This window comes from Mustelus asterias, chromosome 23 (genome assembly GCF_964213995.1).
Source record: "Mustelus asterias chromosome 23, sMusAst1.hap1.1, whole genome shotgun sequence".
In the NCBI taxonomy this organism is placed as follows: Eukaryota; Metazoa; Chordata; class Chondrichthyes; order Carcharhiniformes; family Triakidae; genus Mustelus; species Mustelus asterias.
Genome location: NC_135823.1, coordinates 43,989,471 through 44,003,161, shown reverse-complemented (window position 1 = coordinate 44,003,161; position 13,691 = coordinate 43,989,471). Strand labels below are relative to the sequence as shown.

Sequence of the window (13,691 nt, the reverse complement as noted above, 5' to 3'; positions counted from 1 at the left end):
GTTCCCATTATGGATCAGCAGGAAAACTGACCTGTTGTTTGCCCGCCATGAAAAGTGGTGAGCTGAAAATTCCAAACTGTTTTCCTGGTGGTGGCTTTCTGATATTTTTGATTTGATTTATTATTGTCACATGTATTAACATACAGTGAAAAGTATTTGTTTGTTGCGTGCTATACAGACAAAACACACTGTTCATAGAGAAGGAAATGAGTGCAGAATGTAGTTTTACAGTCATAGCTAGGGTGTAGAGAAAGATCAACTTAATGCAAGATAGGTCCATTCAAAAGCCTGATGGCAGCAGGGAAGAAGCTGTTCTTGAGTTGGTTGGCACGTGACCTCAGACTTTTGTATCTTTGTATCTTGTTCCTGATGGAAGAAGGTGGAAGAGAGAATGTCCGGGGTGCCTGGGGTCCTTAATTATGCTGGCTGCTTTTCCGAGGCAGCAGGAAGTGTAGACAGAGTCAATGGATGGGAGGCTGGTTTGTGTGATGGACTGGGCTACATTCACAACCTTTTGTAGTTTCTTGCGGTCTTTGGCCTTACTCCAAAATTTTGGGCCCCACCTGCCATGAAGGCCGCCGTGGACTGGATGGGAAAATTCTACCCCATGAATTTCACTGGTGAGGTAGACTGCGAGAAACTGTTTTTACAATGCCAATGGTGGAGCAGCGTAATTTAAAAAGCAACTTCGGATATTCACGTTTAGGTATGGATCTGCCCTTTGCGTGAGGTTGCTGTGCAGTTTGCATTTAAGTACTGGTGAGTTGTTCTAACCTCATCATTATTTTGACTGTACCTTCTCACCCACTGTCTCACAGTGACTGATAAGGTATTCACCGATCTGATCATTCTATATTGGGGATGTAAAATCTAGTTTTAAACCAACAAAATTACAGCTAACCATCATGTTCCATTGATGGTACAAAAACAGAAAATGCTGGAGAAACTCAGTCCATCTGTGGAGTGGGAATAGAGCCAACGTTTCGAATCTGGACGACCCTTCGTCAGAGCTGAGTTTCTCTAGCATTTTCTGTTCTTGTTTCAGATTCCAGCATCCACAGTATTTTGCCTTTATCCACCGATTATAATTGTGTGGAAAAATGATGAAGTGTTATCAAGACCTTTCATCAATCGCAGTTTTGACTTGAGATTAGCATACAAAACCAATGAGTGAGTATGAAATTCCCCTTCCCTACATCAAAAGAAATGCAAGCATGTTTATTTTAAAATAGGTCAACATCACTTAAAATGAAGGGCGAAATAGCTTTGTGTGAATATATTCAGCACTTGTTTGCTGGAGTTTTACCGCCTCACCCGCCCGAGGCTCGTAAGATCCCGCCTGAGGCGAACGGAGAACAGCATTCTGCGAGCCTCGCCCACTCTAATTCTGGGGTGGGAAAGGCGGTAAAATTCCGGCCGTTATTTTAGAGTCTTGAGGGGCTGAGTCCGAAGCTTTTAGTTGCATTATTTTCTCAGGTAAATGTTTGAGGACAGAATTTTACCGACCCGCCCCGCAACGGGAATCAGAGCGGACGAGGGGCAGGCCACGGAAAGGTCCGGTGACCTCGGACGGGATTTTATGGTTTTGGGATGAGCGAGGCCATAAAATCCCGCCCTGTGTCCCAGTCCTATGCATTTGTGATATCTTTGGGATTAATAACTAGTTCATAAAGTTATCACAGGATTTGTCTTAGCTGGCATCTGATGTTTATGTAGAAAATCAATCAGTTTTTAGTATTTGGTGCACCAGCTTTTTAGTTTGTTCAATCTAATATTAAAAACAAATGTCCCACCTCCATTGCGACGTAACTGGCTTGGCCCTCGCGTCATTGCAGTTAAGGAAATGGTATTGACGGAGGTGTTGCTTTCCCACCACATCGGCCAAACAATGTAGTCATGTAACTCGGATGTCTCAACAACCACACTTTGTCTATCACAGGTACACGTTTAATTCCTGAGTCTGACAGTCTTGCTGTTCAAAACAGCCAGAGCGCCTTCAAACAATGAAAACAGAAGCCATGACAACCAGAAAATGGAGCAACGGGACATATTGAAGAGAAGTTATCCTGATGTTCTCAGATAATTGAAATCGCGAAGACAATTAATTTGACGTGATCCCCCATTGTCTCCGGAGCTTTGCTTTGATTAATCCAAGATGAAATTCACCTCAGATTGTTCAGGAGTTCTGCCTGCATAAAATCACATGGAGATGATAGCCCCGTGTGGGTACTTTGGACAAGTTCTAGGAAAACAAGTCCACTTTTAGTTATGATGGGGAATATGGCGTATGTGGTCAGGGACTTGGCTGGAAGTCTCAATTATGAGGTGGATAAAAAGGGGATTTTGTTGACCCATGACAGGGACTCAGGATTGGCTGCATTCAATGTTGCAATAGTTGTTCCTTCCTCTAACTCAAGTTGGCCACTAATACATGGTTAGAAAGCCATTCACCAGTAAAGGCACGAGTACCCCGAGGAAGGCTGCCAAGGGCCCATGCACTCACACAAATCTTTCAGGTGAAGATGTAAAAGGTAAGTTAATAGTAATGCTTTGCATTCCTGTATCCATTTCTGATGGACCCATCAATTGTGATTGAAAATTGAGCTGAACCTTCTGAGAGCTATCATTTGAAGCACCATGCACAGCCATTGTCCTTGTGCACCCGCTTTTTAATTGAGTTGAAGTTGCATGGTACAGTTGTTCTGGAAGTGGAGACGGCAGCCATAGATACAGCAAACACACAGACTGTTAGATGGTTCCTCTGTGGAATCAGTGACTATGGACACCAATGGCAGTTCGGTTTCCAAAGAGACATGCAGCAGCTTGGTTCTCCTTCAAATAAAGTGTGGCCAGCTGCACAGGGAAGCTACTATGGCTGACTGTTGGATAATGGTCACTGACACAGGTATTCAGGGTAAGAAGTCTCACAACACCAGGTTAAAGTCCAACAGGTTTATTTGGTAGCAAATACCATAAGCTTTCGGAGCAGAGCTCCTTCGTCAGATGGAGTGGATATCTGTACCAAATAAACCTGTTGGATTTTAACCTGGTGTTGTGAGACTTCTTACTGTGCTTACCCCAGTCCAATGCCGGCATCTCCACATCAGGTATTCAGGCACAGACTGAAATCTTACAGGGAGGGCAGAAGAAAGAGCTGCTGCTGGGGCCGAATGTGGGAGGTGACCCCACCTAGGCCAGCGGTGGGACCCAGGGAGTCACATTCCCTGCCCAGTCAGAGGGCTGGCAGCGTAGCAGCATCACTGCTAACATTGGGCAGGGCTGAGGCAGCAGCTGGGAGGAGAGGGCGCCTCAGTGGCTTGGTCAAGCGGCGGGCTCTGTGACCACTGGGGTTGGCGTGGGAGGGGGGGGGGTGGAGGGGGTTGGGGGGCGGGGGGGAGGCTGGGGGGGGGGGGGGGGTGGGGTGGAGGGGGTTGGGGGGGGGGAGGTATGGGATGGGAGGGTTGGGGGGGAGTGAGGTCTCAGTGTTCATAGCCGGCCACTGCCTTTGTGGGTGGATGGGGGTTGGGGGGGGGGAGGGTGATTGGAAGGGGGCTCTTCCAAGGGCCATTAATTACCCAAAAAGGGAAGACTCCTACCCCCTCAGAGCTCACTTGGAAGCCACACCTAAGCTTCACTGGACAGTTTCCTCTTGTGGCAGGCAGAATGCACGCAGAGGTAGTAAGTGGCCCTTAAGTGACTGAATTGGACTCCAGGTGGGTGGCCAATCTGTCATCTTTGTCACTGTTGGCAAAGTGGCATGATGGCAAGAAAATGTGGGCATGTTCCTACACCTCCCTGCTCCATTTCTCCAGCCCTGCTGCCTCCCTGCCCAGTGGCCAAGAGCTGGTAAAAGTCTGGCTGTGGTGACTGTGTGCAAGCTCTCTGTTCATTGATGTTTTGTCTGGTACAAACGGCTCTGTAGCTCTGACAGAGTGTCATCCAGACTCAAAATGTTGGCTCTATTCTCTCTCCACAGAGGCTGTCCGACCTGCTGAGATGTTCCAGCATTTTCTGTTTTTGTTTGATTCCAGCATTTGCAGTGTTTTGTTTTCAGCTCTGTCGCCTACTTAGGTGCCACCCACAATGCAGTACACCGCATTCAGGTCAACCGTAACGTTGGTGAATTGCCACATAAAACCAGAAAAACATGCCAACACTCTGATGGGGGACCCAGCTCCAGTCACAGGACTCAGATGTGATTTTCTTTTCAATATGATGACATGGGGGCAGCACGGTGGCACAGTGGTTAGCACTGCTGCCTCACAGCACCAGGGATCTGGATTCGATTCCCGGCTTGGGTTCACTGTCTGTGTGGAGTTTGCACGTTCTCCCTGTCTCTGCGTGGGTTTCCTCCAGGTGCTCCAGTTTCCTCCCACAGTCTGAAAGACGTGCTGGTTTGGTGCATTAACCCGAACAGGCGCCGGAGTGCGGCGACTGGGGAATGTCACAGTAATTTCATTGCAGTGTTAATGTAAGTCTTACCTGTGACTAATAAATACACGTTACGTTAAAAAAAGGCTTTGATGGTGCTATATTACACTCTGACCCCAAATCATTTGATGGAAATTTGGATGACCTGTTGCTGAAGGTTAGCAATGGTCGATTTTCAACTTTCATCCTACAAGCCCTGCATTCCTGATCATGTCCCACATAGCTGATAATTATTTTAGAAACTGTTATTTTTGCTCTCTGTAGTAAATTTATTTCACTGATCCCTAATCGTTCAATGTAGGATGATAAGGGTTACACATATTCAGTCCAGAATTCAGTAGGTATGTTACCTTCTCGCATTTAACGTAACAAAAATAGCAACCAGAAAATAAGAGTAATTTTGCAACGTAGCTCCCCACTGATTGCAAATTTCTGTAAATCTTTGCACATTCAAGCAGTGTCAAACCACCTCCTCAAAGCAGTCTCATAATGGTTAGAAAAATTTGAAGCGATTTGAAATTGGCAACATGAAACTCTAAATTCTGCACCAAGGTGATGTGAAAACTGTATGGCTTTGATGCAGAAACCCCATCGTGACTGGCCAGCAGTGTTCATTTGGGTTCATTTGGAAAAAAAGAACTGATTTAATGCCCCTTAGTGTCAGGGTGAATACGTGGGATTATGGGGAAAGGGCCTGTGTGGGATTGTTGTTGGTGTAGGCTTGATGGGCCAAATGGCCTCCTTCTGCACTGTAGGATCTCTGTGATGCTATGAATGCTGTCATCACCTTATTATACTGTAGTTTCAATAGAATAGATGTTTGGATTTGGAAACTAATGTCAAACATTGCCTAAACTAATCCGCATTCTCATTCTAAGAAAGAATCCTAAAAGAGCACACACCCAGAGGCTGATAATTGTTTTCCATTTGTCTCCAGCTTCTTTGTGTGATATTTCCTTTCAAGCCTCTGAAGCACTCAGGGAATTAATATCTCAGCAACCTTCTCCTCACAAATACATGTTAATAAAAAGAGAATCAAGAATGTCATTAGCTGCAACAAGCAATGAGTGATTCTTATCAAAACACCGGGAAAAAGTGAGATTCTTTTTCACTCCATGTAACAATTCTCCATTTTTAACAAAAGTATAATGGCTGTAAAAAAAATATGCTTGTTACACCCAATGTCCTTTAGGAAAGGAAATCTGCCGTCCTTACCTGGTCTGACCTACGTGGGACTCCAGAGGCACAGAAATGTGGTTGACTCTCAACTGCCTCTGAAATGGCCTAGTAAGCCACTCAGTTGTATCAAGAAGGCAGCTCACCACCACCTTTTCAAGGGCAACTAGGGATGGGCAATAAATGCTGGCCAGCCAGCGACGGCCATGTCCCACGAATGAATTTTTAAAATAATTCTATTTATCTACTGTGTGCAGTAAAATATAACACCATGATTATAATTCTGTTACTTTATTGGAGTAACTTAATTTTGAAAGGATATAGGAATGGGAAAAGGCTATTAGCCGTACCTCATTATTCACATCAACGTTCTGGACCTGAATTTTAACGGTTTTCAGCGTACCTTACATTTGTTAGGGACAGTAGTAAGTCATTCAGTCCTTCAAGCCTGCTCAATTGAATATTCAATTGAATAATGGTTGCTTCATTTTGCCTTCTTTATGAACCTAGAGGATCAGGAGTGTTCCTCTGTGTGCACAAGGAAACTTTGAGCCACCCCTGCCTTCCGAGAGTGTTTGCTTTGCACTGGAGACCACTGTGACCTCAAGCAGCCCAATCATAAGAGCTGGGGAGCTGCTTCCTGCTGATATCCTGGCCATTTCGGTTGAAAGGTTGGCAAAAAAGCTTGTTTCACTACTTTTGGACTCAAATTCTAAAAAGAAGCCCATTTTGTCTGTGTAAAACAAGAGTGCCAGATAGTTCATGTTATCTTTGAACTGAAGTGTTCAGTTCTCTTTTTTTCTATTCATTCATGCGACATGGGCGTTGCTGGCTGGCCAGCATTTATTGCCCATCCCTAGTTGCCCTTGAGAAGGTGGTGGTGAGCTGCCTTCTTGAACTGCTGCTGTCCACGTGCTGTGGGTTGACCCACAATGCTGTTAGGGAGGGAATTCCAGGATTTTGACAGCGACTGTGAAGGAATGGCGATATATTTCCAAGTCAGGATGGTGAGTGGCTTGGAGGGGAACTTGCAGGTGGTGGTGTTCCCATGTATCTGCTGCCCTTGTCCTTCTAGATGGAAGTGGTCATGGGTTTGGAAGGTGCTGTCTAAGGATCTTTGGTGAATTGCTGCAGTGCATCTTGTAGATAGCACACACTGCTGCTACTGAGCATCAGTGGTGGAGGGAGTGGATGTTTGTGGATGTGGTGCCAATCAAATGTCCTGGATGGCGTCAAGATGCCTTGTCCTGGATGGCGTCAAGATTCTTGAGTGTTGTTGGAGCTGCATCCATCCAGGCAAGTGGGGAATATTCCATCACACCCCTGACTTGGGCCTTGTAGATGGTGATCAGGCTTTGGGGAATCAGGAAGTGAGTATTCTTAGCCTCTGACCTTCTCTTGTAGTCACTATGTTTATGTGGTGAGTTTCTGGCCAATGGTAACCCAAGGATATTGACAGTGGCTTCCAGTACCTTGCTACCCGTGCACCATAATTGGCATCTGAACAAAATGTATTGGAATGAGAATATTGAGGTACGGTCCATGTTACTCGATAATTTCACTGGAAGTTATTTCACTCTGAAGCAAGATAAAGAGCACTTGTTTTGTTCTAAAGAGCTAACAGCAATAGCTTGGATTTATACAGTACCTTTAAAGTAATAAAATGTCCCAAGACACTTCATAAATGAAGTACAACAACAAATCACATAAGGAAATGTGAGGGCAAATGACCGAAAGCTGGTAAAATGAGGTGGGTTTTTAAGGAGTGTCTAAGGGAGATATCAATTGGGTTTTCGGAAGGGAATTTTGGAGGTTAGTGCTGAGGCAACTAAAGGCACATCCAGCAATGATAGAGCGATGGATGGAAAATCAGGAATGTGCAATGGGTCAGAATTGGAGGATCTGAGAGAGTTTTGTGGGTTGGAGGAGGTGATAGATACAGGGAGGAGTGAGACCACAGAGGAATTTGAGATCAAGGATGTGAATTTAAAAAAAACCGAGGTCCTGTCAGATAGGGAGCCAGTGTAGATCAGCCAACACAGAGATGATGGGCTTTAGTGCAGGTTTTCCTTTGGCAATGTCTATATATTTGCAGAACTCCATGAATGAGGATCATAAAGTAGGTTGTCTGCTCTGAATGCTGATGGTTGGCAACAGTAAGAACTTCAAGCTGGCCCCCATGTCACAGCTGGGAATATAACTCCGAGGCTTTATTCGGGGAAAGTACTGGCAGCAGAGGGCACAGGAACTAGCTGAGTCCTTGGGACAGGAGCAATAAAAGGTGAAAGTAAAGAGCTATTAACAAAATATATCTTAAAAATGAGGACTCCTAAATCAGTAATGGAAATGCGCTTTGGGCATCACTGTTGCTCCATTTACACTATGGAGAAAGCCTCAAACTGTGAACTACATTTAAGTTAGAGTGGAGTTTGGAACTAAAAGGTTTTTAGGGCTGAAGCTGGGGAAAGTGCTACATTGATGGTTAGGTTGGGGTATAAGCAGCAAGAAGCAGTGTTAGATGTTCATTTTAAAGTTTGTTAAGTTTAAATTTTATCTACTTGTCACAAGTAGGCTTACACTGACACTACAATGAAATAACTGTGAAAATCCCCTAATTGCCACACTCCGGCGCCTGTTTGGGCACACTGAGGGAGAATCTAGCACAAACAATGCACCCTAACCAGCAGGTCTTTTGGACTGTGGGAGGATACCGAAGCACGGGGAGAACGTGCAGACTCTGCATAGACAGTGACCCAAGCTGGGAATTGAACCCAGATCCCTGGCACTGTGAGGCAGCAGTGCTAACCACTGTGCCACCGAGAAAGACGCTTGATGGGCGGTGCAGACACAATGGCCGAAGGGCTTTTTTATGTGCTGTAAAACACAATGACTCTAAAGTGTTAATTTCCTTATACACTCAAATCCCTCCATGGCCATGCCCCTCTCTATCTCTGTAATGACCTCCAGTATCATAATCCTCCTCGATATCTTCACTTCCTATAATTTCAGATTCCTGACCATTCCCACTTTTAAATAATCGTACGTTGAGTGTTTCATCAAAAAGTTACAGCACAGAAGAAAGCCATTATGTATAAGGACAGCAATCTTCTTAAGTGCCATGTTTCTAGTGAACTCAATAGAAATGGCAGCCTGCAGTCAGCTTGTCTCATGGTAGAGTCACATAACTATGGCAAGCTATGTTGTACACTTAGTAAAATTACCCTTTCAAAGCCTTAAGGCTGAGGAAAGAATGGGCAGGATTTTCTGCCAGCCCTCTCACCCCCCCCCCCCCCCCCCCCCGCCGCCCCCTGCCCCCCGCACGGTGTGTTTTTCTCGGTGGCGGAGGCAACTCGCCATTGGTCGCCAGTGGGCTCTTCCAGTCAACAGCAGGCTCTTCCTGCTGATGTCTTCATCATTTTGCCTGGTTTGTCCCCCCACCACTGGGGAACCAGTTGGTGGAAAAGGCCATAAATTCTCACCCAGTAAGTCTGGACAGATTTATTTCCAAGCCTTCAGAGTATAGACACAGGGCACGATCTTACCGGCTGGTCACGCCTCACTCCCACCCAGCCAAATCTCCGGGATGGGAAAATACCGCCAGTGTGAACGATGATAAGATTCCGGCCACAGACTCTTCCAGTTCCCCACAACCCCCGGTGTGAACTGCTTTCTATTCTCGAGTAACAGAGCCCTAATACTTCCCAATGAGGATAGCTGTTCTTATTCACTTAAACCATGTACTACATTGCAGCACAATTTAAACATTCACACCAGGTGATGACAAATGTGAAGAGGGGAAAGACCATCTCTGGACTTAAATTGTTTTGGAATGTGGCGGAGAGAAATCTGAAGGGAACATCAGGAAAACAGTTCAATTTTTACAGACCTTGACTGAATGGCTCTTAGAAGACAGAGCTACTTGCCCTCCTAGAGATAAGAGGTTTCAATCAGGGCTTAGTACAATAATTAGCTTTATGTAAAAGATGGATATGATCATAGGCATGGTGGAAAAAGCATGATGGTGAAGTCTTACATTAAGTCTATTTAAGATTTTTTATTCGAACACATTGCTAATTGTATTATCAATGTTTTTGCTATAACAAAATGTGTGCAACAATCACCAATCATGTTGAACTCATTTTGTTCCGCTTCACCAACAAGAATACAGAGAGGCTTAAGGCACTCAAAACCAAATAATCCTCAGGAAGAGAACATACTTAATCCAGTCTACTGAGAAATATGAGGGCCAAGATTCATGAGATGTTAACAGTCATTATGAGAAGGTGGCAGAAAGCTGAAGGGATCCCACTGCATATTAAACAAGTGAATGTAATATCCATCTTCCAACAAACAAATCTCCTCTGGAATCTACCGAGCGATTAGTATTCATCACCAATAGAATCAAATTGTCAAGAGCAAAAACAAGAATATATTATAAGGGAATGACTTATTAAATAGGAGCAAACATGTATACAAATAGGAAGAATATTACCCCCCCCCGCCCTGCCCCCCACTGCCCTTTATAACCAAATATAGTGAAGACTCAATTAACAGGTTCTGAGATTTACGATCTGGATGCATGTTCCAATCTTGCCATTTTTAATTCTCTGTCCAGCCCCCAATCTGTCTTCTCTGTTTTGGATCTCCTGCATTGCTCTATTAAAGCTCAGTGGAAATTTGAGGATCAGCACTCAGCCTAACGCGAGGTACTCTACAGTTTTCCAGGGCAGGATTTCCCATCGGGACTCTGGTTTCAGGATCAAATGGGAATCCTGAGCCCAAACCTGCTGCAAGCCAAGGAGATAGCCTGCTGATTGGCCATATTGGAGCCAGCTGCAAGGGCAGCAGGTGGAATGTAGATGCTGATGGTCCAATCCCGGGGCAGACAGTGGCCATTTGGCCCGTCGAGTCTGCACTGACTCTCTGAAAGAGCATCCCACCCAGGCCCTCCTCTCCCTCCTATCCCAGCTGTTTACCATGGCCAATCCACCTAACCTGCACATCTTTCAGACTGTGGGAGGAAACCGGAACACCCGGAGGAAACCCACACAGACACGGGGAGACCGTGCAAACTCCACAGAGACAGTCACCTGAGGCTGGAATTGAACCCGGGTCCCTGGCACTGTGAGGCAGCAGCACTACCTACTGTGCCACCGTGCCCACCCATGTCAGCTGCCCTGAAGACTCGACAGGCTTCACTGGCAGAGATGGTCACTGTTGATGCTCGGAGAATGCCCCGAGACGATGCACTGATTTTAACATTTTCAGATCATAATCACAGCTTCCATTATTTTCAGGCAGAACCTTCCACTGTTACCACCTCCCCCAGACCAAGCTTTATTTCCTTCATGCCCCACTCCCACCCTCTTTTGCCTTGACCATCGTCCCTATTGTCATTTATCGTGCTTCTGCCTTCCACTCTATCACAGAGTTCTTTCGCTCCCTCCCCCTTTCATTGCCTTTGTAATTCTTAAAACCTGCTACATGTTTGGCTTCCTCCAGTATTGACGATGGGTCACAGATCAGAACGGTTTCCCTGTTTCTCTCTCCACAAATGCCGCCTTACTTGCCGTGTATTTTCAGTATTTTCTATTTCTATTTCAGATGCCCCAGTTTACTTTCATATATCTTTCCAAGATCTTAGCACCCTCCCCACCTTACTGCTGTTGAACTGAAGGATGGTCGATAGTTCAATGTGCAATTTCCTCAAGCCATTTAATTTATATTTCCACTGTTTATTTCTGTTCCCTATTCTCATTATCTTGAATTTATCCACATTAATTGCATTTAAGGCTCATCATTTCGACATTCAAATTCTCCATGCCTTCTTTAGAGTTAATTTTCCTCTCTCCTCTGTTTGCTCAGCCTAATCTGATGTCACCGGCTATCTCCAGCTCCAAATCATTCACTGTAAACCGAAGTGATCCCAGCACCGATTCCTGGCACACTATTCCTTGTGACTTTGCTACTTTGCTTTCCCTCCTTTGCTCCATTTTTAATCTTGCCTCTTATTCCAGCCCTTCCTATCCCCCGGTGTTTTAACTTGTTGGCAAGGTATCAAATAGCACATTGGCTGAAATAAATAGCACATCCACGGATTTTGCTTCGCAAATTATGTGTAACGGTGCTTCAAAGATCTTAAGTAGCTTTCTTTATCTCCCTTCCCACACATTTCATGCCAACTCCCTCTTTCCATATTATATTTTATCTCCTCTTCCTTGTAATGCTTTATCAGTTCAGGATTCTTGCCAGTGAATTGGGCGAACACCTCTATCATGTTGCTCAGTTCCAACCTGATGTGTCCCAAAGATAAAAGAGATCCCCAGCATGTCTTAAGATAGATACACTCTGATTGTGTTGGTAACAAACTGAATTCTCTTTTTCAGGCAACTGATTCACAAAAAACATTTGTCTTGCTACATTATTTGAACTCTACAGTTGAACATAACATATTGTGGAAAAACAACATGGCCATGGAATGTGATAGTCTGAAAATACATGATTTCATAGAAATCATAGAAACCCTACAGTGCAGAAGGAGGCCATTCGGCCCATCGAGTCTGCACCGACCACAATCCCACCCAGGCCCTATCCCCACATATTTACTTGCTAATCCCTCTAACCTACGCATCTCAGGACTCTAAGGGGCAATTTTTAACCTGGCCAATCAACCTAACCCGCACATCTTTGGACTGTGGGAGGAAACCGGAGCACCCGGAGGAAACCCACGCAGACACGAGGAGAATGTGCAAACTCCACACAGACAGTGACCCGAGCCGGGAATCGAACCCGGGACCCTGGAGCTGTGAAGCAGCAGTGCTAACCACTGTGCTACCGTGCCGCCCGTTCAGTAGACGATCTTGTGGTGCAGTGGGTAGCATCCCTACCTTTGAACCAGAAGCTCCAGGTTCAAATCCCACTCCAGGACTTGATGGTCAAGGAAGGAATGTTCATAACGCGGTCAAATAGAATGAGTTCAACCTCCAAATCCTTCCTAACATGCCAACGGTGGCGGTAAGAGCGGGAGAGACTCCTGGTCAGCCATGCTTGATTTGGACTGGCCCCTCCCTCAAGCTATAAACCTCCCTTTGAATACACAGTGAAAGTACCCAAAGTAGAGTGGTAGCACTGGTGATAGACTCTGTTCCGGAATTACTAGCTGTGAAACCAGATGAAAGTCAGCCTTACTGCACTCGTAGGTGCGGGAAGAGAATTGGAATGGATATGTCAGTACCTACTAACCAATGCCTGATCTTCTGTTTAACTCAGCACTGGTAACTCTTGGCGGGGTGAGTGTGTATATCGGCTATTCAGCAGCAGCGTTTAAAGAAGCTGTTTGCCTGTCCGGGAAGAAGATTCTGGAAGATATTACCATCAGGTTCGGATGGTCCTTGGCTCTGGCATGGATCTCATTTACTGCTGAGGTCTTTACAGGTGTTGCATTCATATTAGCTGCAAAATTGACCGGCATGAAAAGGAGGCGGGAAGAAGCAGCAAGAAGCTAATGTACTTTAATCGCAACAAGAGCTGTGAAGAAACAAAGGGAATTAAGTTAGGTTTCTGTAAATTATGGAACGATTTCAATAATCCTAGGGAACTGCTGAAATATATATTCCGCACAAAGCTGATATTATTTGAAATGCTATCAATGCTGAGAATGTGTAATTAGATATTAGTAGCTGAAATACCTAATAAAACAGTCTATTCTTTGTAACTGTGTAGTTTATGTTGTAGTAAGATCAAAATATCTCTCCTAATGTAACTTTCACAGCAAAATGTAACAAAGAAATGCTGTCAGTGATTGTGTTGACTGTACTAATGTCTTTGAGCAAGGAAGGGAGAGCTCTCACAGTTTCAGGTCAAATGGCAAGGTTTCCTGTTTCTGCAGAGAAAATATACTTTTTGTGTTCTTCTGTCTGGAGTTGCAGTGAATGTCACAGATGAATGTTCAATAAAGTCATTAGTTTTCAGAAGATGAATGGGCTAATCACATGATGCTACATGTTCTATGGGGTTGGTAAATTAGGTTTCAATGTAGCGACTCTATATCGAATGCTCGCTCCCTTTGAATACACAGTGAAAGT

The 13,691-nt window shown here is 44.9% G+C and overlaps 1 protein-coding gene across 1 annotated transcript in view; it reads left to right on the top strand.

Annotated features, from left to right (window-relative positions):
* The window catches only part of tmem114 (transmembrane protein 114), an 82,828-nt gene extending 69,716 nt beyond the window's left edge, over window positions 1-13,112 (top strand). The window contains exon 4 of the mRNA XM_078239876.1: window positions 12,877-13,112. Coding sequence (XP_078096002.1) covers window positions 12,877-13,112 — 236 coding nt within the window. The remainder of the gene's footprint in view (window positions 1-12,876) is intronic.
* Window positions 13,113-13,691: the final 579 nt, after the last annotated feature.